The sequence below is a fragment of the Nestor notabilis genome, unplaced genomic scaffold (genome assembly GCF_000696875.1).
Source record: "Nestor notabilis isolate BGI_N333 unplaced genomic scaffold, ASM69687v1 scaffold3546, whole genome shotgun sequence".
NCBI lineage: Eukaryota > Metazoa > Chordata > Aves > Psittaciformes > Psittacidae > Nestor > Nestor notabilis.
Genome location: NW_009931338.1, coordinates 43,105 through 70,933, shown reverse-complemented (window position 1 = coordinate 70,933; position 27,829 = coordinate 43,105). Strand labels below are relative to the sequence as shown.

Genomic DNA, 27,829 nt, shown 5'->3' with positions numbered 1-27,829 from the left:
CCCTAACCCCACTCCCTCCAAACTGTGTACGGATTCACCAGCAGACATGGCACGGACAGTTCTACAGGCCTTTGTGGTGGCCAAACTGCTGGTCAGATTTCAGAGACCCAACTCTTTGGCATTAAATACAGGAGGATTAGGAAACTGGAAAGAGGAGGAAATGAGGAACACAGATGCCCCATGGCTCCAGATACACGGAGCTGGGCTTGCTCTGCAGATCCCCAGCAAATTTAGGAGGACAGGGTTTGCTGAAAGTCCAATGGAAGAGGGGAGGGTGGATGGGTCACTCCATCACATGTAACCTGGGTCAAACGGGAAGACTTATTCAGTAGCTTTGGCATCACCAGCCTCTGCCTTGCCGTCCACTTCCTCATCGGAGCACTCTCCTGTACCCTTCCTGACAATTCGACGTGTCACGACAAACGGCAGGTCCCCGCGCCTAGGGAAGGACAGACAGCACCTCAGCAACACGAGGTTCCACTGACCTCACCAGACAGGGCAGGCTCTGCAAAGCCACGCTGTTTGCAGTGGGCAGTTACAGCAGTGGCACAGAATGCTCTGCCTTACCTGAGTTTGCTCTTCAGGGAGCTGACTTCTCTGTTCATTGCATCAGCTGTTTCAGTGGCATCCTCCAGCTCACGCTGGAGCTTCCTACGGGATGCATTGGCTCTCTGGGCCTCCTCTTCTGCTTCCTCAAGCTGGCGTTTCAGCTGCTTCAAGCGCATGTTTGCCTTGTCCGCCTGAGCGTGTGTGGGGAAAAAAGAAAAACAAATCAGTGTTTCCCCAGAGTTGCAGCACAGTAGTGAGAGCAGCAAAAAGCAGTTTCCAAAGCCCCCTCTTTCCTTCCTGAAAGGAGCTGCTTAAGACTTGACAGCTCTGAGCTTTTCCTTAAAACCATTTTCATCTATGTCACCTTGTAATTATCACAGTGAGGAAAAAGAAGAGAAATCCATAGGAAGGTTAATGCTAAAGCCCTCTTAATGCAGATGATGCCTTGGCCATAGGAGGGGAATCCTCCCCCCTCAGGACTCACCAGTGCTGCAGGTAACTATACACACCTGATCTTTGAATTGCTCAGCATTGCGCCTCTCATCATCCACCTGCAGCAAGATGTCCTTCAGCTTCTTCTCGGCACGGCGCACTTGCTTGCTGGCAGCCTGGCGCTCCCTACACAGAAACACGGTGATGCTCAGACAAAAACTCATCTCCCCTTGTCCCCAACAAGACGGCATGACTACAGCAAGTTAGAAACAAGGAAGATGGTAAAAGTCTTCATAACTTAGAGGAAAAGGGGATGGGAGGCCATGTTTCCCAGAAATAACAAAAAGGCACTGATGCCACACAGATGTAATGCTTTGTGAAGCTACAGAGGGGCAGCAAGTGTATCACCAGTGCAGTTTTAGGAGTGGTTAAGTCTGGAAGAAGCTAGAAGTCTCTACAGTGAAAAACAAGGAAAGTTTGCCAAGATCTTACTTCTGTACTACCCAGTACACCTAGAATAAAGCCTTCACTCAAACAAATCAGAATTTAAAACAGACAGAGTCTCTACTAGGACATACTTTGTCTCCATGTCCAACTGCTCTTCCAGCTGTGCTATCTTTGCTTCCAAGGCCGTGACGGTAGCCTTGTACTTGGACTTGACTGCACTCTCCATCTCCTGCAGTTTCAGCTTAAGCTCCTTGTTCTGGCGCTCCATCTGCTGGCGAGCGTTCTCATTCTTCTGTGCGTTGCTGCGCTCAGCATTCAGGTCCGCGTTCATCTGATCGATCTGCAGGGAGAAGCAGCACTGAGCACATCGAGCGCTCCAGCCTGAAAGGCTGATTTACTTCCCAGACACAAGCTGACACGCAGAGAAAAAGGACCCTCAGGGTGAGCTGAATACCTGGAATAACTATGATGGAGAGGGAGCTGTCTGTAGGCAGGGCACTTCTCTAAATATCTTAGTTTACCCAGATTTTCAAAGCAATTCCTTGAATAACAGGTTTATCAGCCTCCTCTTAGGGCTAAATTTGCCAATCACATAAAATGTTCTCAGTAGCAAAGGCCACGGTTTGGCACTTAACAGAGCAATTATCAGTCTTAGTGAATTACAAAAATCCTGAGGCAAGTGGATCTAATACATGTGCTTTACTAATTTATCATTTATTTGCTGTCTGTCTACTCCCACTACAAAGAAACGGCTTAAAAATACTGACTTTCAAAGGGGAAAGGGCAAGAACTCAGTCCACTTCCAAGCCAGAAAGGGTTCTGACTGACAGTCAACCAACTAGAGAACTATGCTCTCATCCACCAGAGTGAACAAGCCGTTTGGAAAACCATCAGCCTAGCTCCTTGGCTCTGGAATGCTGAGAAAACAACACGCTCAACTCTCAAAGTTGGGCAGACAAAATATGGCAGAGAACAGGCAGATTATGATCATGGTTTCTATAGCGGCCTAACAAATTCCATATGGTTAGTCCGTCAGAAGCAGCATAGAACTGGCAGAAAAGTCATTTTCCAAGCACACTGTGGCACTGTTCAGCATGCCAAGCTGGAGCAGCAGAATGCTACAGATCATCTTTCTCATAATCCCTTAATACAGAAAAAAGGGACTAGGAGGTTTGGGGTATTTTTGTGGGGGTTGTTTTGGGGTTTTTTGGTTGGTTAATGGGGTTTTGGTGGTGGTGGTTTTGCTTAGGGGTTTTTTTAAATGAACTTGAGATACTGTTCCAGCTACCCAATGATTTAAGTGTTCAAAACAAGTGAACTAACATCAGCTCTGACCGCCCACCCTATCTTCTGTACCGTGGTATTCACGTGTTTCATCTTGCTTGCATTTAGGGACTTCTGAGGGCCTGTACTGTACACAGAGTGGCAGCTGGCATTACTCAGAGCACAGTGTGACAATTTACACAGACTAGAGAACCCCTCCTGGCACACACAGCCTGGGTAGGTACCTGAAGATTTGCCTTCTTAAGCCGGTCGTTGATTATCTCTGTGTTGCCCTGTTCTTCTTCCAACTCCTCCTCCAGCTGAGCTATCCGGGCTTCCAAGCGTCTCTTTTCCTCCATGGCCAGTGCTCTATAGTACATAGAACCAGCATTAGTGGCATTAAAGCCTTGGGGAAAATCCACCATTTCTCATTTCTTTAAATAAGCTCAGTCTTTTGAGAGCAGAGGGGATACAGTGCATGCAGCAGACTATATAAAAATTGCAGCCTGTAAAGTATTTTCTCAAACCAGCTCCTCCACCCTGAAAACAGGGAACATTACTCACCCTTTACCACTGTTGTTGGCAATCTCATCAGCCAGCTCATCCCTTTCTTGCTGGGCCTGGCGCTTGGCACGCTCAGCAGCTGCAAGCTCCTGGAATGAAAACGAGACGGTCAGTGATCCAATGGGAAACTACCAATTAATGCAGCATAGGAAAAAGTAGTTATTGGTAATGCATGGTATGGTCTCTAGCTAGATCCAGACAATTATAAGACATGGTCCGCTCCACACCCATCCCACAGCTTCCTTTGTTTTGCACACTCCTATCACAGCTGTCAAGAGAGGGCCAAATTCTGCATCTTGAAGTGGACCTCATATTTGAGCAGAGCAAAAAGTACAGAAAAAAGGAAATAACCACTCAAGCGTAGACTGCTACGCTTAGTTCTTGGCCAAAGAAAACGAACAAACCCTTGACTTGCATGCATTATTCCATTACCTCCTGCAATTGGATCATCTCTGCCTCCATGCTCTTCAACTTCTTCTCATTTTCTTTGGCCTGGGCCAAGATCTCTTCTCTGGAAGTACGTGTGTCCTCCAGTTCCCGCATGTAATCCTTCATTTGTGCCTGAAAAGGGAGAGCAAAAAGGGACGCATTTCAGATCATCCACGTTAACAAAGTGGGTTTGTCTGTCTTAGGGGAAACAAAGAGGGAAAATGGAAACAAGGATTCATTAATCTTCTGCTACCAAAAGGTTGCTGTAAAAACAAAAGGAATGATCCTTTTCCCATTTCACAAGTAACAAGGAGAAGTAATGGAAGAAAACGGCACTGCCTAAATTGCAAGGGAAAAAAATATAATTGTCAGATATAGGGAGGGGGAAAGGGAGGGTACAGGAAGCTTTCCAGTGAAGCAATAGAATAGGGCAGATTTGTAATTTTTCCTAAGAACAGATCAGACAAATGTCTGTAGGAATTACAAAGCCTAAGGGAACTGTGGTGGGGCAGGAGAAGGTGTAAGTGATATTAGGGTCCCTCTAGCTTTGCAGCTCCATAATCTTTTCCAAAAACACTGACATGTGGCAAGCACTATAGTGGACTTCCCCAACAGCTTGTCTCTCAGGGAATTAAACAGGCAGATCAGGGTTAGAAGGATATTTGAAATGCCAATAAATCTTTCACTGTAAATTGCTACAAGTTTCTGCTGCTCTTGTGCCACTGATGCATGGGTCTCAGGAGGTGAAATCTAGTATCCCATTTCCCTGGCTAAGTGTTCTACACTGACAGCTAAGACAGTTGCAGCATCTCACCTGCAGTTTGCGGAGCTGCTTGATGGCTTCTTCACGATTCTTGTTAGCAGTGTCTATATGGCTTTCCAAATCCTTCAGGTCCATCTCTAGCTTCTTCCTGGCAGCCACAGCAATGGAGCGCTGTTTCCGTTCATCTTCCAATTCCACCTCCATCTCCCGCACCTGTAGAAATACAGGCATCAGCATTTCAGCTCCTTGATTTTCCAACAGCCACTTTTCATATCCCCCTTTCAAACTGCACATAAGTGCAAGCATGTGACTCGTTTTCATTCTTCCTGGCAGGGGGATGGGGCTAACATTCCTCACTAACAAAGCCACACAGGTTCCTTTGATAGACAAAGGCTGTTGAACAATCATGCACACAAGGGGTGAAGTGTCTCACAGCTCTGCAGTGCTGCCTGGACAGTTACCATTAACAAGAATCTGACGTTTGACACTGTCTATCTAACCACCTTTGGACACAAATGTCTTTGTGTACAGGATTTACAGAGCAATTCTTACTTGTCTAATCAGCTGTTTCTTCTTCTCTTCATTCTGTTCATCACGTCCCTGGAGGTCCCGGTCAAACTGTGCCTTCATGGCCTGTTGGTTCACTTCTAGCCGCAGTTTGGCATCCTCTGTGGCCTGCAGTTCATCTTCCAGCTCTTCCAACTGTGTCTTCATCTCTTCCACCTGCTGCTCCAGGGCTCGCTTGGCCTTCTCCAGCTCATGGACCTACAGCACAGTATCACACATGAGGTTTCCTCAAAGAGTCAGACAATTTCACCTATCCTAAGAGCAAAAAAGGCTAAGAACAGCCATTCAGATGAAACAAGATACAGGAATGCTGCATTTGTCCCTTGTAGAAGGGCAAAGATACCTGTCAAAGCCATCTGCTTGCATACCTGCAAGTTGCCAGTCTGAATCACAATTACCCGTTAGTTCTGGTCATATATGTGTGGTAGGGAGAAAGAGAAAAGCATTTGTTGGCCCAGTCCTGACCCACTGCAGACTTACATCTACTGCAGTCTCCTACTGCTGGAGACTTCCAGTTCTGACAGAATTCGAGAAAATACTTTTTAGCCTCTGATTCTTTTTTTTTTTGTTTTCCTTCCTGCTTATCATAACATTTTTTGCTTTGAAATATTGGGTTTACTGTCTTCCATTGCCTGGATAATCTCTGTATTTTACATATCAGACTCTTACCATATCTTCATCTCCGCCACAACAATCAGTTAACAGCAGTTAATTTTCAGTTTCCTACTACCTCAGTTTTCCACTACTTTGGGTCATTTCCTGGTTCTTGCAATCCATCTTTCACACTTACTAATGCAATACAAACATAACATGCAGAAACTCACAATGTGTCCAGTATTCTCTTCGGCATTCATCTGTGTTAACACTAACATAAGCTTTTTGCAGTATTAAACTAATAGCATCACCTGTGTGATATTTCCTGGCCAGGCATTTTAACTTCATACTTACACTTTTCCCAACATCATCCTTTGAACTCATCAGGTCTTCCATCTCTGCACGGAACTGCTTATTGATTCTTTCCAGCTCAGCTTTCTGCTCTATGGCTTCTTCCAGGGCTCTGGCCAGGGAGAGGGCCTTAGTCTCCTTCTCACGGGCTTCTGCCTCAGCACGGTCCCGTTCTTCTGCATACTTGGCAGAGATGCTTTTCTCCTCTGCCAATAGCTACAAGAGCACAGTATCAGTATTATGATAAATCACTGACAATTTTCTATAAAGGTAAACATGCATCTTTTCATTAGTGTCTTAATAGTGCTCTACCACAGAAAGTAGGAACCAGCTTCCAAGAATGAAGCATGCCATCCCACCTTTCATAGCTGTGCTGACCCCAAATGAACAAACTTCTGATTCCCTAGGCCTCGAACCTGTTATTTCCAATTTCCTTCCAATGATCTGCAAACAATGCTTTAAACTTGATCTTGGTCTTGATATAAATGTGATGGCTTTAGGAAAAAAGCATCACTAAGCTTCCTATTCATGCAACAGAATTAATTCTATGAAAGTTTACTTCTCCACTCTATATGCTATGCCTGAGTTTAGAAATAAATATACATTCTCCAAGCAGCATTGCTTAGGTATTCTTAAAGCAGAGCTGTCATTAAGATGCACCCACTGAAGTTATACCTGATCAAACTTCTTCTGCTTCTTCTCTAGGTTGGAAACGATCTGCCGCTGATGATCCAGGTCCACAGCAAGGTCATCCAGCTCTTGCTGCAGGCGGGTCTTTGTTTTTTCCAGCTTGTCATATGCAGCTGTCTTCTCTTCATAACGCTGGCTCAAGCCCTCCAAGTCCTTCTGAAGCTTCTTCCTGGCTTCCTCTGCTGACTCAAGGCAGCCCAGCCCATCATCCATCTTTTTCTTTGCATCTATTGCCTGAAAGCCAGAAAAGATCGCATGTGAAGCCACACCACAGACAACACTATGTAGTTTACTGGTACCAGAAGTTGAGCCTGCTCAATTCTGAAGGTCCTACTCCCCCCTCAGATAATACATGACTGAATTCCTAAAAGAATTCCTGGATACAAATCTACAAGCAGTTCATATGATTATCATCAGAGACCTCTTCATTTCCTTTCTTGCCCATATCAGCAGGATCACCTTTTCCCAGGAAAGGTTCTGTTACTTAAAGTTGATTCTCCATTTAGATTTTACTTCCTTAAAGACAGACTTGCACTTATGCTTTCTCTCAAGAGTCACTGGTTTATGGGATGCAGACTCTGTACCTGTTGCTGAAGCACAGTGATCTGTTTCTCCAGGTTTCTCTTTGCTTCCTCTTCTTCTTCCAGTTGCTCTTTGAAACTGTTCTTCTCATCCTCCATTTGCTTCAGCTTGGTGCTGAGGCTCAGTTTTAGGCGAGTCTCCTCCTGCAGCAGCTCCTATAAAGCAAACACCCCAGTGGAATTCAGCACTGCTGCTTGGCCTTAAAGGCTCAGAATACTCATCCACTCTCTCCAGAATGAGTACTTTTGAAGCTGAGTTTAAGCATGCAACTTATTTCACAGATAACACAACCAAAGACAGAATTTAAATACTTGTCTTCCAGTGAGTCCATGCAGAAACAAAATATTCAGAAGGGTCCTATTCTCTCGTACACTCTAATGATTATAGTATTACTTCACCTCACAAGCCACCCACAGTCCTTTCTTTCGAGTACACAAAGCATTCAAACCCTTCCCAACAATAACATGACTGTATTCTGCTACATGACTTACTCATATTCAGGTATCAAAGAAATGGACAACAGGCTAAAGTAATTTAGCACGGTTAAAACCAACCTTAGTAGGTTTGTAAGAAGTGGTCATTTACCTACTTTGGGCACCAACATCATCTTACTTTTGGAATTTGTAACAGACACTTTACTGTAGCACACAGAGATGCCTTGGTTTCCAAAGCTCTCACCTGTGTATCCTGAAGTTGTGATTCCAAAGCAGAGAAGTCCTTTGCTAATTTGGCTGATTTGCTGTCAGACTGGTTCAAGAGACCTGTGACATTGTCCAACTCGACCTGAAGGAGAGATCAGAGCATCAGTTAGTGAATTCATCTGCAAAAACAAAGCCAGGAACAAGTGAGCAGCTGCAGGACCCAGAACTGAAAACTCAGGCACCTCATAATAGTAAGGCATGCATATAATCTCTCAGGGAAATGAATGCATCGTTTCCAAACTCCCAGGGCTGAAGCATGAGAAGTTTAAAAGAGATTTTTATGTGGGATCCCCTCTGCTGCAAGAACCTTCTGGTTCTGGTTGGTTTGGGTTTCTTTAAGGCCTATATGAGATTTTAGACAGCCTGGCAAGAATTTTAAAAGCTTTTATTAAACTAACTCTCTTCTATTTTATACTATCTGCTTCAGGACTACATCTAGAGTTTCAAAATTACATTTGCACATTCTAAAAGACAGTACACACACCGGCAATGCTCAACTTTTAATGACAACCCTCCAAAAATGAAAAGGCAGAAGACAATGCTCCGCGTGACTCAAAGTGATTTGTTGTTCGCTTGAAGAAAGGAGGAGAAACCCTAAATTTCCACATCACTCTTTAGCCACACCTCATCACCATCAACTGCATTACAAAGTCTTCCAAATGAGTTACAAAATTGCCTGTCTGTTTATGCCAGTCTAGGTCCACCAGCAGCTGAATGCTTGCACAACTGTACTGTACAAACCGCTGCATGCTGAAGGGGAGCAGACATGCTGATACTTTAAGGCTTACAAAACTCAAATGGCAACTAGTTACTTCAGCTTCTCAGGGCTGGTAAGCAACATCGATTCAAAAGTCCTGCCCTGGCAATAAGTTAAGTAGCTTGCATAGCCCTTAGGAATCAAACTATGGATTTGCATTTTTGTAGGAACTTTATCCTCAGGAGGAAACAAGATTTTTGAACTAGCTATGGGGATGTTTTCACTCTAGCCCTGGGCTGAAGCAGAAGCTATGGAAAAAACATGCCACTCACCTGCAATTTGTTAACCCTCTCAACCAGTTCAGTCTTCACTCTTTCACCTTCTGTGAATTTCACCTGCAGTTCTTGGAGCTGAGCATCTACCTTTTTCCTCTTGTGCTCAGCATCCCCTTTGCCCTGCAGAAGGGCCTTCACCTCATTGGCCAGTTCAGTCCTCTCACTTTCCAGAGCCTGTTTTGCTTTTTCAAGATTTGCTTTCACCTGAAGAGATAAAGACAGCAAAATCCACCAGGCTTTAGATATGGCAGGATCCTTCCACCAAGTACTTTCCCCCCCTGCAACAAGCAAGCTAATGCTTCATGTTTAGCAGCTAAGTTGTAGACTGCTTACTCAGAAAAAACAATCTGAGCAGCCTGTCACTGATAAGCAGGAGACAACCTAACAAGCAGAGAAGACAACACAGGAGATAGCCTTGCACCATCAGATTCCAAATTAAAGGTTGTACAAGTCAACAAGTGCAAGCTGTGAAATAGAACGTCTTGGCTATGCAGTATAACGTGCTTGATGGGAACAAAGAATGAATGCAACTATTAAAACCAGCTTCATAGTGAAAAATAATCTACCAAGGGAAGAAGAGCACATGTATCAGAAGAACACTTCATGTTCTTCTGCAGCTTTAAGACATGGTCATAGAGCAGCTGTCCTTTAGGGAGACTGACTGCTTTGGGTTCCACATACCCGTTTGGTTTGTTCTAACTGTTCTGCCAGCTCTTCAATAGCTTGTGAATGTTTCTGCCTCATCTCTTGGATTTGAGCCTCATGTGTCTTTGCCTCATCTTCAAGGGTCTTCTTCAAAACCGTTACTTCTTGTTCTCTCTTCGACCTACAAAATTCACAAATTCCATTTGTGAGAGAACCAAACAGATGTGTATATCCACCAAAAGCATGTCTAATACAGAAAAATGCCAACGTCTGTTTAGCCCTACAAGCTACAAAGACACTTTTCAAAGTTAGAGCTTAGCATTGCACTGTTCTTAAGCAGAAGCTGGCAGCATTACTTTCAGCCTAAGTAGTAATAGCCTGAAAGAATGAAAGTTTCAGGGCTATGGCTAACACTGTGGTTAGGGAGCAAATTAACATTCTTACATCAGGTGACGTAAATGCAGTCTTGAGTGTAGTTTGCACACTACCTCCTTCTATAGCCACTGAGTCTGCTAACCAGACTACTCCAGTAAAGGCAAAGACTTGCTTTGGTAAGAGACTGGAAGCTCCAGCATTTATTAAAAAAGTAAAAAAATAAAGACAACAGTTACATCTTGGAGTTACCTGAGCTCTTGCTGAGCAGCTGTAGAATCTAGCGTGTCCTCTAGCTCTGTTTTCAATGCTTCCAGCTCTTCTCCCAGATCCCGCTTCTGTTTTTCAGCTTTATTCCTGAATGCTCTCTCTGACTCCAGATCTTCCTGCAGCTCAGTGATCTGGGATTCAAGTTCCCTGATCTTTTTCAGGGCCATGTTCTTCTGAGCCGCCTCTTCTTCCACCCTGTGTTCAACATAGGGTTCTAGTCAGAGCCAGATTTAAACTGTATGTAGATTAAAGTCACCTGTCCTACCAAGAATAATCAATAAAAAAAGCTGCCACGGGCCACCTCTACAGTATTACATCCAAACTTTGATCCATGTATCACTACAGATTCTATTTCCCAATACCTGAGAGAGCACAATTACTTACCTTAAAGAACGAGACACAGAGAGACTAACAACAGAAGAAAGCAGAAGACAAAGCACCATTTTACATGGGAAACTGGACAGTTTACTGAATAGATGAATATAGCAACTACCAGTGAGACAGTCTGTTGCCACTGCTTTTTAACCCCCTCTGAAATCTTACAGCTCCAATGAAACATTAAATTCTAGCCTTGCTCTGTACAGAGAATGTGGCAGTGAGCAGCAGCCAAAGAACTCTGATGCTGAGAACATGGATCCTAACAGTCCACAGGCTGAAATACAACCACCACACATTCCATTTAGTCCCTATTCCAAAGGGAGACAAGACAAGAAATACTTCCTAACATGGTGGTCCCTGAACCCTGCAGGTCAGGTTCTCACCTAGCTAAGGCTGCCTGCAGCTCCTCTTCCTTCTTGGCCAGCTGCATTTTGAGTTCTGCAATCTGAGCCTGCAGCTCAGCAATCTGGTCGTGCAGATCACTGGAGTCCCCTTCAAGCTTTCGACGAGTCTTTTCCAATTCTTGCCTCTGCTTTTCTTCACGTCGCAGACGTTCTGATGAAGATGGGGACACATTAAGTTACATGGACAATACGTACTCAAAGAATGTTGTATGAGCAGAGAAAATAAAGCTATTTAAGCAACAGTTTCTTTCCTAATAATACAACTGTCCCAACTGTAGCCGGAGTGCATTATTCTGTCAGGACCTACACATGCAACTGCCCCCATATTTTGCCCTCAAAACATATCTGTGTGATTTCTCTTCCCCTCATCTTACAGCCAAACCCTCTTCCTCCCTTTTCTCTATACTAAACAATGCCAGCACAACGCCAGTCTCTCCCAACACTCACACCACACAGGCATAAGCACTCATTAAGTGACACTGAACACAAGGTCTGCTCTCCCTTTACAGAAACTAAGCAGGCTGGCTCCTGCTGCGTTAGCCTGGGCAGTCTCCAGATGAAGTACCTCTAGCTTCAACTCAGAAGAACTTGTGCAAACAGGATATCAGAAACAGCACTAACCCTGACAGATTGATGCTGCTGCTGGAAGTAGAAAAGTGGTTACACTTCCACAGCAGGAAAAGAAAGAGAACCAGCCTCTCTTCTCCATTGGCCTGCTGCTTTAGAGAGGATTTTTATTTAGATCAAGGGCTCAGCTGACAAGGCACATAACCTTCAGCCACTCACTGAACAGCTTTACCAAACCAATCAATAGCATACACACTACAGAGTAACTTTTAACCCCTCAGAAACTGGGCAGGACTAAAACTCTAGAAATCAAAATCAAGTTCAACAAATTTTAACAAGAAACCACCTAAAGCTAAGAAGTAAACAGGCAAGTCCTTTGCAGATTCTGCCTTAAAAACCCAAGCAAACAAAAAACACCCCCCCCAAAAAAACCTAAACAAAACCAAAGCCACCTTCAAGGTCTGTGATCATGGCCTCATGCTTATTCTTGAGTTTGGCTAAACTCTTAGATTTCTCCTCCTCCTCTGTCAGGTTTGTTGTAAATTCAGACATCCTGTCTTCCAACAGTTTCTTTTCCTGCAGAATTGAGAAGGCAGTGTCAAAGCAGTTGCTGGAATTAGAGGACATTTTTCCAGAATTAACTGTGTTTAAAGATATCAATGTCATGAATGCCTACTATTGCTGTAAGGAACTTGGAACAAAAGAAAACCACCCAGGATTACAAATAGTATTCACATAAACAGCTACTTAAAGATTGTATTTGATAGCCTTTTCAAATCTGAAAGGGAAGTCTGTTTATGGAATAACTTTATACCATTTGGCATAACTACGTATCAAAACGTTTGTTCATGGATCATTATTTAGTCAAGGCTATTTAAATATCACACAGTCCTGACTTGTAAAGTATACAGGCAGACAGCTAATTTCAGGTCAGAGTTGTCAGACAAGATTGAATTCATTTGAAAGTTTCCCCACAATATGGGAAAGGTCAGCCTTTGGTGGGTGGCTCCATGAGAAACACTGGTGTGTCTTCAGCCTGTGTAGAAGCTGCAGGAATCTTACCTTAGCCAATTTGAGATTCTGATCTTCCAGAACCATCACATCTTCTTCCAGTTTCTTCAATTTGGCCTCTGTGGTCACTTTTTCTAGCTGCAACTTCTGCCTTGCACTTTCCTCTTCTTCAAGCTGCTCCTCTAGTTCCTTTACAACATCCACAGAAAAACAAGACATCTGTCAGTGCTGCTCACCAACCAGTATAACGGCACAGTAACAATACTAGAACTTTGAAGGTTTCTCTACCCTTCCTCAAGGTATTATTAGTACTTTCCAGAATTAGCATCTGTCGTGACTTAATGCAACGTACTGCATCCTAACAAACAACTTTTCTAGCAGAACAATGGTGCAAAGAACGCACCATTCTAAAGCACTTTCTTTAAGCTTACTTGCCTAATTATTTGACAAGTGGCCACCATCTTCAAGAATGGAACAGCTCATTCCAGATGACTGACTGAACACCTCAGGCTCAGCACCAGAATCACTATGTTCTATTGCTGTTTCCACAGATAGATTTTTCTATGCTTTCTTTTTTGTTCTCTGTCTCCTGTTTCCCTCTAAGCTGAGATAACAGAACAGTTCTGAACCTTACTATACTCTTTACTGACAGGAGTCAGCATTGCTAAGGCATTACCTGGATATTCTGTTGCATTTTCTTTTTTTCAGCCTGCAGATGTTGACACCGTTCTTCCTCTTCCTCCACTCTTGCTTCCAGGTCATGACATATCTCCTCCAGTTCTTGTTTCTTGGCTGTCAGGCGGGCTCTTATCTCCTCAGCTTCAGCACAGAGTTCAGTTTCTGCTTGCAACTGTTCCTGCAGCTGCATCTTCTCTGCCATTAGCTACATCAGACACAAAGCCAGAAATAAGACAAGCTCCAAAAGCACTTAGCAATCTGTGTTATGTGCTCCTGTGTTCCACAGTTGGTCTTAATCATTGCAGCAATCCCCTGCTGCTAATCAAAAACTAAATATCAAAACACAGTTTTTAAGTGTTCTCCTTCACAAACCATACACTGCAACCATGTATTACATTAGGCTTAATAAATTTCTCAAGACCATAACCATTTGAAAACAGGAGATTGTCTAGTCTTCCCCTGCAAAAATAACACAAATAATTATCAGCCCTGCAGAAAAACAATCCTGCTGCCACCTTCTGTGTTCCAAATAAAAAGGATTCCATTAACGGTGAGACTGAATTCAACCAGCTTGCTATAAGACCCAGCCAAAGGAGACTTCACATAATGGCCATAGAAGGGCAAAGGAAATCGAACAAGATGGCAGCCAAGTCACGTATTTCAACAAGCAGGAATCCTGCAGCTTGTCCATCAGACCAATAAAGCAAGAGGTGCTCTCAATCAGTTCACCAGGTAGAGGAGAATGACTTTTACACATGAGATTTGCAAACTCACCTGGGCGTGGAAGGTCTCCATCTCACTCAGTCTATTTTCTGCAGCCAGCTGCTTCTCCTTGACCTTTATTAGTTCTTCTTCCTTGGCCATCATCTCCTCTTCCTGTCTGCTTACTTGCAGAAGGGGTTTCACCTGAAAGGGAAACCAAAGGAATAAGACACATACAAGGAACGAGAAAACACGATGAAACACTCTTGTACTTGATAAGCACTGAATAAAATAACTTATGTAAGAAGTGTCATATACTCTGCCAATAACACTTTCTGCCTGCCCAACTTTTACTCCAGGATGGGATGCATCATGAAAGGGGTAGGGAAATTCCAGCCCCTCAGGAGCTAAGTAGTAATTTCAAGATAAAAAAGTTGCCATAGAGTGGGGAAATTCACAGGTAGGTCAATGTCGCCTATCTAGACTTCTCTAAGGCCTTTGATATGGTGCCCCACAACATCCTTCTCTCTAAATTGAAGAGATATGGATTTAATGGATGGACTGTTCAGTGGATGAGGAATTGGTTGGATGGTTGCATCCAGAAGGTAGTGGTCAACAAATCAGTGTCCAGATAGAAATGGGTGCAAGTGGTGTTCCCTTAGAGGTCATTCTGTAGGAAAGAGAAGTTTAAACTCTGCTCTCAACTCTCACTTAGCTGCGAAGTCTTACAGCTAAAAAGCAAGAAATCCCATACATTTAGAAAAGAGACCATGTCTTCATGTATTCATTGTCTTTATAAAGGTGAATTATATACAAGCCTAACAGCAAGATCAGACCCCAGTGCTTTTCTTTTGCTCTTACAATGGAGAAAGAGATGGCAAGCCATCCCTGTATTATAGCTAAACTGACTAGCCATGTAGTAAGTGACTTTTTGAAGTGCCATACCACCAAAGCAAGTGATCCTCTTACTCTTCAGGCATAAAGCATCAAAAGATGACTTCTGCTTTTCCTCAATGTTATTTGGATATAGCCTTGCACTTGCAGGCATACTGCACAGATATAAAACATGCTACGATATTCTCTGCCTAAATGAATCAAGGTGTAGTTGCAAGCCAGCCCAACTGTAGAAAAGTGTTTTTTGATGCTCTGGTTCAACCTGAGAAGCTGAAATTGAAACCAAAGTCTCAAAACTGCAAAGGGAAAAATATTACCTTGGTGAATAACCTCCACCATTGCCAGTTCCTCAGCTTCAAATAGGCAGCACAGTTTCTCTGAAGCACTTTCATGGCTGTCAATTGCTGCTGGCGCTTGGCAAAAGCTCTGCAAAGTAAGTGGAGGTCAGACAAAGGAACCCACAGCAGCACGCAATTCTCTCCACCAAGCCCTTTCTTAGATGCCTCTACATTTTTACTTTAGAAGGCTCCCTCCTACAAAAAAGGAGCAAAATCTCCAGTGAACTTCCTCTATCAATTTTTTGCTGCTCTGTTAAGAGTGGTTATCCTTTCCTTTATCCAATTTCCTATTTAATAAAGTTTTTCCCTAATGTCTAATCTGAAAAGCCTCACTATTTTCACTTCAAAAAAAAAAGGGTATCTGAAACAGAGGTGCATTCTGCCAATCTGACAGATACTATTTTTGGTTTTAAAACCGTATCATTTGCAGTCCTACCTAATATCTTAAGAGAAATCCTACACCTCCTGGATCAGTAATATACTAAGACCTTTTAATTTTCATATTTGTAGTTTGCAGCACTTCTGTCAAAACCTTTGCCTGATGGATAGTATTCCTGTAGAAAGGAATAGCCTTTACTGCTCTGGTAGTATGTGGGATAGCAGCACATAGAGTTTCTTGCAGGTGCCAGAAGTCCAGCATTGCAGAGATCAGAAAGCCCTAAAACACCATCATCTCTTATAAACAAGAAATGAACCATGGCTTTTCTGACAAAGAAAAACATAATTTCTAGACAGATTCTTTTGAAGAAAAACTTGTACCTGAGTGGGAGAAATATATATGTTTATATGTGTACTTTATGTACATATGTTTATATATATTTATATATGTTCTTTGCAAAATATGGTCCTCACTTTCTGGCCAAGTAGCCTCTGCAGCATGCTTGGAAGCCAATAATGACATCTGTGATCTTCAGGTCTCTCTCTTCTTCAAGATGAGCAAGGACTCCAGCTCTGAAGAACACTTTACTCTGTCCAATTCGGTAGAGGTTGGAATCCAACTCCAATGCTTTGATCTAAAGTGAGAGAGAGAAGAATTTATGTCCTGCAAAGACTGCTTCATATGAAACGTGACAAAACGTATTTGTGTCTCACGGCTTTAAGATACCCCTTCCCTACAATGAGCACTCAGGCCAACCAAAGTTACTAGTTTCCAATACAGTTCTGACCCAATTAGAGGAGTTGGAGCTCAGCCAAGCACATCATGAAATGGAGATAGCCAGAGAGAAAAATATGATAGAAAGCATTGTTTAATATAACACCACATTGAGTACCGAGAACTATAAGGATGCTGTGAGAAACATATGCCTAGTCCCAAGAGCCCTCTTCCTTTCTGAAAGGAAACACGTATGTTGATCCTTCCTATTTATTTCTTCCCACTCCTAATCTTTATCAGAAAAAGGTGCTCCAACTGACTTCCTCATCCTTTAAAGTATTTGCTGTCAACGTTTACACTAGTTAAGGGGCATAAGGTATACCCCATTAAGACAGAGAAAAGGGAAGCCCTTACAGCCAAATTCAATTCAACCTCCCCTAGCCTTCAAGCTACAGAGCCAAAGCTTTCCCTCTGAAGCAGACAATTCTGAATAAATTAATTGGAACCTTCAGTGAAAGCATTTGTCATCAGCAGACCATTACAAAAAGTTTGTTGAAGCTCATACTTTAACTGTATGCTAAAGATAACATTAATGCTTCTATGCATTTTGAATACTGCTGGCAACTCAAAGTGTATGCGTCTGTGGAAACAGAAAGATCCTCTTTGCCTAGGACTATTGAACTCCATGCGAGTCAAAAGCCTCCATTTGTGAAGCCAAGAGAAAGCTTTTTGCACCCTCGCTCTCTCAGGCCAAAATATTTAACTTTGGAATTTTGGTCTGCGAGTACCAGATGTATTTTTAACATGCACAGCTCCAATTCCCAAACTATGCCCACAAAATATAGTCAAGTAGAGTTTCTGGGGTGTCTTACCATCAGCACACAAGCCTGCTTTCCATCCATGAATCCTTTTGGAATTGCATTTGGAGTTAGGATTTCATATCTGAAAAGGAGAAAATATTAGACTAGTCACACAAGTACATTTGAAACTAACAACAAAACCAAGAATCAGTAAAGCATTCCTCAGCCACTATGAATTTGACAATTTACAGTCTTGTTAGAAGAAAAAAATTGCATCTCTAGATAACAGGGTATGTAGCAGCAGTCTTGGATGGGCTCCCTCTATGCCTCACCTTAACTACATGCTTACTAAAGAAGTCAAAGGCAGTTTTGGAAGGCTTTGTGCCAGGAAATACCAAGGGACAGATGTGTTGCCTTTGAAAACAGTGGCAATCTAGCTGCAGTAAAATACTTCAATTATTGCAGTTTGCAAAGGTAAAGACTGCTTCAGATTCTTTTCTAGGCCTTACCTTTGTCTGAATTCCTGGAACACAACTCTGTTGGGGAAACCTTGACGACAAATACGGATTCCCTCCAGCACTCCATTACAGCGAAGCTGGTCGAGGACCAAGTGGGGATCTAGTTTTCCAGCCTAGTAACAAAAAGTTATATTTTATTAATACCACAAAGCTTCTACAAAAGGGGTTTACCCCTTGCCTCCTCCTCTTCTTTGTAAAGCAGACAGTTCTCTCTTTTCCAGTTAGAAGCAATTGTAAACTTTTATGCCAGCTTAAAAACAATCAAAAGATCAGTCTCCAAAATTTGGGGAAGTATACAGTTATTTAGGATACCCTTAAAGAGAGACACTGAGGAAACAAGACCTTTTTAAAATCTCTTTCAAAAGCAGACAGAAGATAGCAAAACCCAGCCACATATCCCAGGAAGTTACTGTTGAAACTGTCTTTACCTTTTTTTCATGGTTGGGGATAATGCAACGGACAAAGTTAGGGTTGGTGTTCCTCAAGGTAGCCATCAGTTTAGCCAGCTGCTCCTTATAGAGTTGTCCCACTGTTCGGAACATACCCTTCCTGGTTTTAAAGGCCCCTGGCAGTGCTGTATCTGACATACCAGCTACCTGATCCAGCCCAACGATACGGTCAACTAGAGAGAGCACAAGAGGGAGCATTAAAATTCTGCCACAAACAAAAGAGCAATTGGAGCATACATAGAACATCTGGGTAGAACAGGATAAATGAGAGGAGCTGCAAGATCCTTTTTGCTTCATCTCTACACAGATGTTGACTCCTGTACAGAATTTGTGCAGGGATAGGAGCAGGAAGGAAAAAAAAAAGCAACAGCTCACTACAGGAAGTATGAGTGATGGAGTCAGACTTACTCCCAGACATATTCTACTGATGCTCTGGATGGCAGCTCTGGAAGAGCAGTCTAGGAGTGCTTCTTCTTGCTTAGGTTACAATGAAAAACAACAAACCAAGAGTTCTAGCTGTTAGCCCAGCAGAGTCTGTTAACCAGAGTCTATAACTAGTTAACTCTGACCCAGAAGAGGCCACAGGTAGAGAAAAAGCCCAGCTTCACTCTTGCATTACAGGCAGAGCTGCCATCACTGGTGATCAGAAAAAGCAAATCTACTTGTAAACTGAGCAAACATGGTAAAAGGCATGACACAAACCAAACCTCAAGATAACACTGTTTGAATTATTTTCAGAGTACAAGTATTCTGTAACAGAGACATAAACAACACCACTAGGAGAAAGTCAGAACTCCTTGCCCAACAGTTTCTCCATTATGCCACAGTGACATCCAAGCACTGACGAAGCTATCACCTTGACGGATGGACTCCTCAGATCTTTTTTTCAGTAGAAGCCAGTTAGATCTGAGAGCAGCAGGGGCAAGGAGAAAGTAAATCATTACTTTTTCCACATTGTTCTTCTACATGGAGATAAAAATACAGCCAACCAACCAAAACCAGCTGTAGCACTGTAAGTTTTCACACTCCCAGGACATTTTTATTAAGGGTCTTCAAGCTACTACTTCACTTTATCTTTACTGGTTGGCTGATGCCTACACTCAGGCTCCTAGTCTTCACTTCAGAAAAATAAATCAACTTGTGCCCAACTGGCTTCTGATTTAAAAAAAACAAAAAAACAAAACAAAAAAACCAACAACAACAACAAAAAAAAAAACAACAACAAAAAACTGCTAAGAGAAACCCCTACAAAAGAAGAAACAAGAACGGATGCTCTGATTTATAGCTAATATTAGTTTAGAACTGCTCAGTTCCAGAGCAGCTGTTAGAATAGGGTCAAGGTTGTCCTATCAGAAAAAGAAGGTTATGTTACTAGGTGGCATCACAGGAAAATACACAGAATAGTGTCCCAGATTACAGCTGGAACAATCCTCTTAAAAATCTTGAGCCCTGCGATCTACATCAAGATAGCAAAGAGGACAGTTGCTTGCAACAGAAGATTCAGCTAAGAACAATAAATGAGAACTTATAAGCTGTGGTTCAGCTGCCATTTCAAGTCCAAAAGGAGCCTCACACAGCAAAGGCCTTGTTAGATACAACTTGCTGACAGCCATTTTTCATGCAGTACAAGTTCATTTGCCAAACTTTCTTTTAAATGATCAGCAGCTGAAGTCAAATCCCAATACTAGAATAAATGTTAAACTGGATTTCAGTTTAAACCCAGTCACAGAAATCATCCTTCCAAATCTTGCAAGAAATACAGCCTTACTAGCTCTACTTTCAAACAGCTGACAGGTATTTGCTTTTAGCTGTTAGAACAACCTTTATCACCTGAGTATGTCCACAGTTTATTTGTATCCACTTGCAAGGTGAGTTTTGCTGTTGTTTTAAAGTCCGTGAGGAGCTACTAGCACAAAGCAGAGGAAATGAACAAGAAAGACAAGCAGGTATGACAGAGGGACAAAGAGAAGTTAACGGAAGCATTTCTTGCATGGCTCTAGGATGCATTACACACATGACACGACAGCTGGGTTTCTCAGTCACCTGGTTCTAGATGAAGAATAGGAAAGTGTTGATAGAAATAGGCTCTCTGAACGTTCTGCATCTCTGCAACAGACAGAGACGTCAAAGAAAACCTACCACAGAAAGTGACAGCAACAGTAAGACTCAAAAGCAGATAAACTCAGAGAAGATAAGAGTAAAATACTGAACAGCATTGTGGAAAGAACACACTAGCCGCAGGACTGAAAACATAGGTTCAACCTCAGATCTTGAGTTTGACTGCTGCAGCTATGCAAGCTGCTGGGACATAATGGTATATTCATATTTTATCCTGGCATTCTTGGTGTCGAGAAATAATTGCTATATATGCAGCAAGCTTAGCATAAGTTGATGCAAGTGAACCTTTCTCTTGAGTTACAGAGAACCTTTAATGAAATACCATGATCTAAGCAAATGATGTTCCAGATGATGCTCATCTTGGTGGCTTAGTCTTCAGGGAAAAAAGCAACACAGCTCATCACAGACTTTTGATGATCAAACAAACTCTTCCACATAAAACGAGAGAAAAACCCCAAAGAGATTAAGCTTAATTACATACCATCTTTCCACAGCTCAGACACAAACTTATCCGATGACTGGTGGAGAAGAGTGGCAATGTTATCATTCAGCGGATCCATGTTCTTCATCAGCCATTCATCTGCTTTATAATCCACCTGGAGAAGATGAACATGTCAAGAAACTGGGGGGTGGAGGAGATTTTCTGCAGCACAAGATGCAATGAGGTCCTGCAAAGTCTATAAAAATAGCACTGAGGTTGCACAATCAACACCAGGTCACCTGATCATTCTTGGATTTGCTATTTAAGCAAGCATACCTACAAATTTCAAATGCTAACAAACAGCTGCATGTTCTGTCAGTAAAGATTTGCAATGCTAGTTTGCACCACCCAGAGTGTGACACAAGAAGCCAACTGCATCATCATTTTTGGTGATGAAGTCTGATGCAAGGTTTCTGAAAAGCACCTCCATTCTCACCAAGCCACAGAGAACAAATTTAATTTGGTATCCATTTGATGTCTTCGACTATCCATATATAACTTGCAGGCAAACCCTCTTAGGCACTTTAAGGTCCATGACAAATGGAACAACTTTGTTAAATCTTCCACTGGTTTCCCATAGGCAGATGTTTTGGTAAGTAGCCATTTCTAAGAAGTGATGGTTATGCATTAGGAAATACAGCAGACATTTCAATGTTCACATTTTAGCTCTGAGTTCTTTACCTTGCCAGCATAATGTATGATACAGAAGTCAGCTTTGTCTTTCAACTGTTTTGGCTTCTGAAATTTGGGGTGGGTGCCCTGTTCTTGTACAACTTTTTCCACAAAGCTTTTGTCTGTTGCTTTTGGGAACCAGCACTCTTCATCCAGCAGGGCCAGGATACCAGGAGGCCCAGCCTTAAAGAAGGGAAATATCAAAACATTATTAAATACACAATTGAACCAATAATTAAGACCTTTAGATGACTGGGGGGGGAAAAAGACACCTAAGCCTGAAAAGATACCTAAGTCTGATCCCCATTGCATTCACCTGTTGTGTGGTATCAGCTCTACTACCTCTATACTAATGAATTGTTAATAATTCTTCAAAATCCTCATCTGAATTCTGCACATTTTTATGAGAAGGTCTCTTCCACAATATTCATCTAGGTTGGTTTACATGGGGAAAAAAAAATATATCTTTTTAATTAGAGAAACACTATCATACTGTTTGCTGGATATTTAGGAGTCTAAACGCAGAAGACTGTCAAAGAACATTTCCTAAACTAGTACTTACAATTGGAACATCTACTATGAAATTCATAATTTTCCAAGTTTCATTAGGGCAGAATGAAAGCAAGAGATATTCACAGCTTCCCATCACACTTACTAGTTAAGTAAGGAAGATCTGCACAAACGAAGACAATTTTGTGAGAGGAAAAAGTGTCTCACTAGATGTATTTTCATGAGTATTTCCCACAGAACTGACACTATTAGATTTATTGGTTATTTGTACTTTCAGACAAAGAGGAAACTGTTCACTTCCGCTTCTAAGTGTACCACAGTTTCAGTAGAGGATTACAAAAGCTAGAAAGCTAGTTTCCAGTCTACAGGTAGAGGTTATGTCCTCAATGGCAAAATTAGTGCAGCCATTTCCTGCTGCTCGATGGCAGAACAAAAAACTTACCGGCTTCTCTATGAGGTCAATGCAGGGCTGCAGATCCAGGCCAAAGTCAATGAAATTCCACTCTATGCCCTCCCTCTGGTACTCCTCTTGCTCCAGAATGAACATGGTGTGGTTAAAGAGCTGCTGCAACTTTTCATTTGTGTAGTTAATGCATAACTGCTCAAAGGAGTTCAGCTGATGAAGAAAAAGGTAGAAAGACGTTTGAACAGTTGCTTTTGAAGGCACACCTAGAATTCCCTTAGCAAGAAAAATCACACCTACAGTTCAGGAATTTAAGCCAGTGTTCTCTGTGGGGTGGACAGCCCTTTGTCAATAACCCCATCTGCATATGAACTGCCTTTCCAGTCATGTGCCACTGCATCACTGCTGCAATCCCTAGGGAAGTTCATGCGCTCTGTTCCTCAGACTTTGCAAAAGAATGTTTAGTTATAAACAGCTGAAGAATTACTGCAGCTACTTCACTCGGGAACAGAGAAGACTCCAGTTTTCTCACAAACTCGGAGCTGGCAAGTCCTCTTCATAGGAAGAGGAAGCAACAGAAGCCTGAAGACAAATTCCTAAAAGCATGTGGACTGGAAAGTCCCTTTTTAACCCTCATATATAAAATCAGATGAAGGAAAGTGAGGGGAATTTCTTCATGTCCAGATGTCTTCAAACTGTAAGGACAAGGTTAATAAACGACAGTGCATCTTCATATTAGACCACACTAAATATAATGCAGCTGCTAAAGAGCATGGTCCACTTGCTCCATGTTTCAGTAATTCCCAGCAATGTATTTCCACTCCCCTACTTTTTACAGGACCCAACAACCATGAAACCAACAGTAGACTGATCAGAGAGGGGGAATGAAAAAACATAATAAAGTTATTAATGAAATTGAAAACTATGGCACATAAAAGTTGATTTTCTTTTTTAAATTGGTCAATTCATTTTGCAGCTGCACATGAGCTAGATCCAGCGTAACACAGGAGCTGTTAGGAGCTGCCTAGCTGGGATAATGACAGGATAGTTCTTTTCTGCTGACAGCTTGTTGTTGCTTCCAACTAAGTGTAATGCAAAGCCATATTCTAGAATTGTTTCACAGACATGATTTTGCCTAGCAGTTCACTACCACCTACAGGGGGAGCTCCCACTTCCCCTCTTTTCCATCTCTCCCTCAACTTTCCTTTTAGCTTTTCCTCTCCTCCATTTATCTTGCATCAGTTTTTATGCTTAGAGTTCCCTTTGCAGACTGATTCAATTCTAAAACACCCTAAGAAGATATTTTCCACAGGGGTAGAGAGGTGAACGGTACAAGCAATTGCAGCCAGGAGCAGAAGAGAGGAGAAGGAGCAAGTTCACCCCTTTTCTGCATCAGGGAGCTGCTGTTAACTCCATTTAAGTTGTATGTGAAACCACACTCTGATCCTCAATTTTCAGGCTTCTTGCAGAAAGGAGAATGCATAGGTCAGAATTTATGCTGGATCTGATTTGGTCTTTTCCTAAAACTCATCAGTAGGAAGAGGAAACCATTTCTAACAACATTTAATGATGTTAATAGGTTTTAGTGGGTCATCCCTTAAATGTTTTGGGACAGACTAATGTGACATAAAATATTAAATTCAGTGATGACATTTTCTAAGACTTTTTTTGTAGGTTAGAAAACTTTTAAGCTGTGAGCTATAAAGAATCAAGAACACCTGGACCTGTGAAACTAAAATAGTTCTAATACACATACCAAAAAGGATGTAAACATCAGAATATGCAGCAATGAGATAATTTTTTTGCAGCACACACAAAATACTATAGAATGAACCACTGAAGTTAATAACTTATCTGACAGTTCACATCAGCAGAGATTTCTAGGAACAGAAGTGGAATATACAGCCTATCCAAAACTAAACTGTTCTTTTCCAGTTTTAAAGCCATTTCCTTCAGCAGTCTTTGCTCCATGGTTCATTGTACCAAGTGCAAGGACTTGACATCTCCTTACCTCGAAGATCTCAAAGCCAGCAATGTCAAGGATTCCAATGAAGGATGCACCTTGCCGCTTGGTCTTATCCAATGCCTTGTTGATCCGCATAACCAGCCACCGGAACATACGTTCATAAGTGGCTTTAGCCAGCGCTTCAATGGCAAAGTCAGCCTGAACAGAAAAAAGACAAAAATCAGGAATTATATATCCAAAGGAAGGCACAGGTTACACTGTTTTGGCATCTAAGGGCCCAGCAGTAGGCTGATATTTTCACTCCACCAAACTCACTGAAAAAGCCTAACTTCAGATGTTACTCCCAATGAAAAGTAGGTGGCACAGTGCCACTCCATAAACAAGAGCAAAGAATTTGTCTTACTAAATTAGTGTGTGTAAGCCAAATTTCAGGATCCTGCCTGTCGGAGAAACCAGTGCCTGGTATTCAGGAAAGGTTATGCCCACTCACCTCCAAAGACTATATTAACACAGCATGTTCATAGGCCCTAAGGAAAGCATTTAAATTCTTTTGTAATTTGGGATTTCTGAAGGCAAATCCCTCCCTCTCATGTCACTACCCTACCTGTGATGACACAGAAATACTATGTGTAGTAAGAAATTAAGTATTAAAATTGAAAAGCAGCATGGAAAGGTAGCCTGTGATTATTTCCAGGCTTTGTGCTCTTCCTAAACCCTTCTATGTTATATGGACATGTTTGTTTACATTGAGAATGAGAACATGCTCATAAAGAAGCCATGCAGTGAGTAAGCACAGGGGCTTTCCTCTGTTCAGGAGGCCACTAGCTCCTAGGTCAGGCTTCATTTTGAGCACAACTAGATTCAAGAGTGCTACAAAACTTACAGTGAATTTGAAGGGTGAGCAGCAAATTCTTCCACCCTAGTAGGAAAAAATGTCATACAGAATATACAATACAGAAGTGGTGCTTTCTGTATTACAGCAATTTGAAAATGTCACCTTTGCATACAGCTCTGAAGGAACTTACTCCCTTGGGACAGCCAGATTTCTATCTTCATACAAAGTGAGCAAATACTAGAAACAATAGGTTTGCTACATTATTCAAGTGTGGTAGCCATACCTCTCAGTCATAAAGATGGTTATTAAAAGCTATAGAAACCTCTAATACATTTGTTAGCTTTGTGGTGGCAAGATTAAAGACTAAAGTACATATTCACTTTTAGAGAAGGCATACCTGCTCTTTGGTCTGAGCTTTCTGGACATAATCTCGCCCAACTTTGATGCGAGGAGTCAGGATACCTCTAGTGAAATCCGTCACATTGATACCCAGAAGGTGAGACACTTTCTGAGCAGCTAAAGGAGGGCAAAGAAAACAACAAGAAGATGAATGTTCTTTTGTTTTTCTCACAGAAAGCAAGAGAAAAACATTCCTGCAACTGCCTTCCCCAGAGCTTTTAAACATCCCTTCCCAAAAGAAGTTAAATGAAGAACAGGCTGATGAGACAAAGAAGGTATGTTCAAAACCAAAGCATAAAAAAAAAAATCCCTCTTGCAACCTAAACTACAAGTTAGTGAGTTTCTCCTGAAGCCATGAGAGTAAACTTGAAATAATACTCTCATACCATTAAGTCATAACACAGAAGCTTTACAAAGTTCATAGCCTGTAATCAATTCAAAGCTATGCCAAGTAATAGATTTCTTAAGCTAACTGTTCTGTCTTCATGTACTGATTAGTCTTTGAGGCAACTCTGTATTTCATATTCATGATCCAAAACCAAAATGGTTTACTCTCCTCCCCAAAATGCCACTTACAGCGTATTTTCCATAATAATAGCCAAAAATATAAAAAAAGGTAAATTAGCAACCTCTTATATTTATGCAGTACATCTATAACGAAGGTCTAAGAGTTAAGTCTTCCTTCTGTCATGTGAGACATGGTACTATTTACACATGCAACAATAGGCAGTGCAATTAAAATATGTACACATACTTTACACCCACCACAAAACTGTCCATCTTACTCTTACAGCTACAAGTCTAACTACCAAATCAGCAAAGAACATCCCTTAAAGTCTGATAATAGGTTTGTAGGAGCAATCATTCCTAAAATGGTTAAACACACACACACACTACATATTCCAGTAATCCCTTTCATCTGGTCATCTCGAGTACTTCCTGCCTAGCCCTGTCACAAGAACAGTGCCACATTCCTGCCCATGGGTGGCTGCAAACACACAGTGTGCAGTTGTGTGAAGGAGCATGGCAGCTCCTTGGACAAATAATTCACCTTACAGAAAAACAGGACTCCGGGATTCCCTACATACTGTAATACATTCTTCTACTTGCAAGAACTTCCTGTAGGGTTTTTTCTGCATTTTTCTGTGCAGGAGTGGAGAAGGGATTGGTTACCTGTGTTATCTGGCATAGAGGCTTGGTCTGTATTACGCTCCTTCTTGAAGACTATGTTGCCAAGTTGAAGAACACCTGAGATAACCTTCAGCAGACCTTTTAAAATAGTAATAGTAATAGCTTAGTGGAAGACATCACCAAAAGCCCTGATATGACCCATTTACTTTTCCTGACTGGTTAAGAAGCCCTTCTCAACATCCCAAAGATCGTTCGGGAATCTGGGAAAAAACACCAGAGGTAATTCCTTTATATGACTCCCACTCAGGACAAAGGACACTCCCCATCCACCCTATGCAAGACTACACAGCCTGGAGATTTACCTGTTCTCAACATCACTATAGCAAAGTGAGAGACAGTACTGAGGGTAATATGCCATCTTCCAACATCTGTATTTTTTGATAAAACATTTTTTCCCTGATGAAGGGCCAAAATTCACCCAACGAATTCAATACCCAGTTTTCCTCAATGACTACTATTAAACACAGGAAAGAGATGGTTAAGAGTACAACCAATTAAGAGGAGGATATTTTGTTCCTTTAACCCTGTATCACTTTCAGCTCCCTGATTAAGGTCCGTAGTCCATACAGACATGCATTACAAAGTATGAAGGGCAGCCGGATGTGGGCAAAAGTGCCTGTACCGTAACTATTACTAATTCCACGCTGAATCACTCCACCTATTGCTAATGATATATTCATACTTTTCAAATGGTGCATATTACAAAAGCAGCATCAGATGCTAGCACAGGAAAGACATTTTTCAATACCATAGCCTCAATTCAGTTTTTACCACGGATTAATCAAAGCTTATTGCGTAACAGCTTCTAGTTGCTTTGAGCAAAGCGAACTGCCAGTCACTTGCAAGGGGGATCTTGTACCACAGATATTTTCTCTGTCCCTAAATTCTACCTGTTTGTGCTGGTTCTGGTTAGGATGGAATTAATTTTCTTCACAGTAGTTGCTATGGGTCTATGTTTGGGATTCATGCTGAAAACAGTGTTGGGAATAGAAAGATGTTTTAGTAACTGCTGAGCAGTGCTCAGAGTCAAGGTCTTTTCTGCTCCTCACAACACTCCAACAGTGAGTAGGCTGGGGGTGCACAAGAAACTGGGAGGGGACACAGCTGACCTCAGCTGACTAAAGGGATATTCCATGTCTTCCTACTCAGCATATAAATATGGGGGAAGAAG

The 27,829-nt window shown here is 41.9% G+C and overlaps 1 protein-coding gene across 2 annotated transcripts in view; it reads right to left on the bottom strand.

Moving 5' to 3' along the window:
- Positions 1–17: 17 nt before the first annotated feature.
- Positions 18–27,829, bottom strand: part of MYH9 (myosin, heavy chain 9, non-muscle) — a 55,508-nt gene continuing 27,696 nt past the window's right edge. The window contains exons 10-42 of one of the 2 annotated variants that reach the window (XM_010015836.1): positions 26,641–26,736; positions 25,466–25,584; positions 24,279–24,431; positions 22,307–22,480; positions 21,364–21,537; positions 20,683–20,797; positions 20,127–20,189; positions 18,063–18,256; positions 17,626–17,747; positions 17,189–17,258; positions 16,076–16,236; positions 15,203–15,311; positions 14,064–14,195; positions 13,288–13,494; positions 12,663–12,800; positions 12,053–12,176; positions 11,013–11,184; positions 10,234–10,446; positions 9,646–9,790; positions 8,962–9,168; positions 7,910–8,014; positions 7,234–7,386; positions 6,635–6,883; positions 5,963–6,175; positions 5,000–5,212; positions 4,499–4,660; positions 3,688–3,816; positions 3,256–3,344; positions 2,937–3,060; positions 1,560–1,768; positions 1,059–1,167; positions 568–740; positions 18–439 (exon numbers count right to left, since the gene is read on the bottom strand). In XM_010015836.1, the coding sequence (XP_010014138.1) occupies positions 322–439; positions 568–740; positions 1,059–1,167; positions 1,560–1,768; positions 2,937–3,060; positions 3,256–3,344; positions 3,688–3,816; positions 4,499–4,660; positions 5,000–5,212; positions 5,963–6,175; positions 6,635–6,883; positions 7,234–7,386; positions 7,910–8,014; positions 8,962–9,168; positions 9,646–9,790; positions 10,234–10,446; positions 11,013–11,184; positions 12,053–12,176; positions 12,663–12,800; positions 13,288–13,494; positions 14,064–14,195; positions 15,203–15,311; positions 16,076–16,236; positions 17,189–17,258; positions 17,626–17,747; positions 18,063–18,256; positions 20,127–20,189; positions 20,683–20,797; positions 21,364–21,537; positions 22,307–22,480; positions 24,279–24,431; positions 25,466–25,584; positions 26,641–26,736 (4,934 nt within the window). In that variant the 3' untranslated portion in view covers positions 18–321. The remainder of the gene's footprint in view (positions 440–567; positions 741–1,058; positions 1,168–1,559; positions 1,769–2,936; positions 3,061–3,255; positions 3,345–3,687; positions 3,817–4,498; positions 4,661–4,999; positions 5,213–5,962; positions 6,176–6,634; positions 6,884–7,233; positions 7,387–7,909; positions 8,015–8,961; positions 9,169–9,645; positions 9,791–10,233; positions 10,447–11,012; positions 11,185–12,052; positions 12,177–12,662; positions 12,801–13,287; positions 13,495–14,063; positions 14,196–15,202; positions 15,312–16,075; positions 16,237–17,188; positions 17,259–17,625; positions 17,748–18,062; positions 18,257–20,126; positions 20,190–20,682; positions 20,798–21,363; positions 21,538–22,306; positions 22,481–24,278; positions 24,432–25,465; positions 25,585–26,640; positions 26,737–27,829) is intronic. The other variant, XM_010015837.1, reaches the window with a different exon arrangement.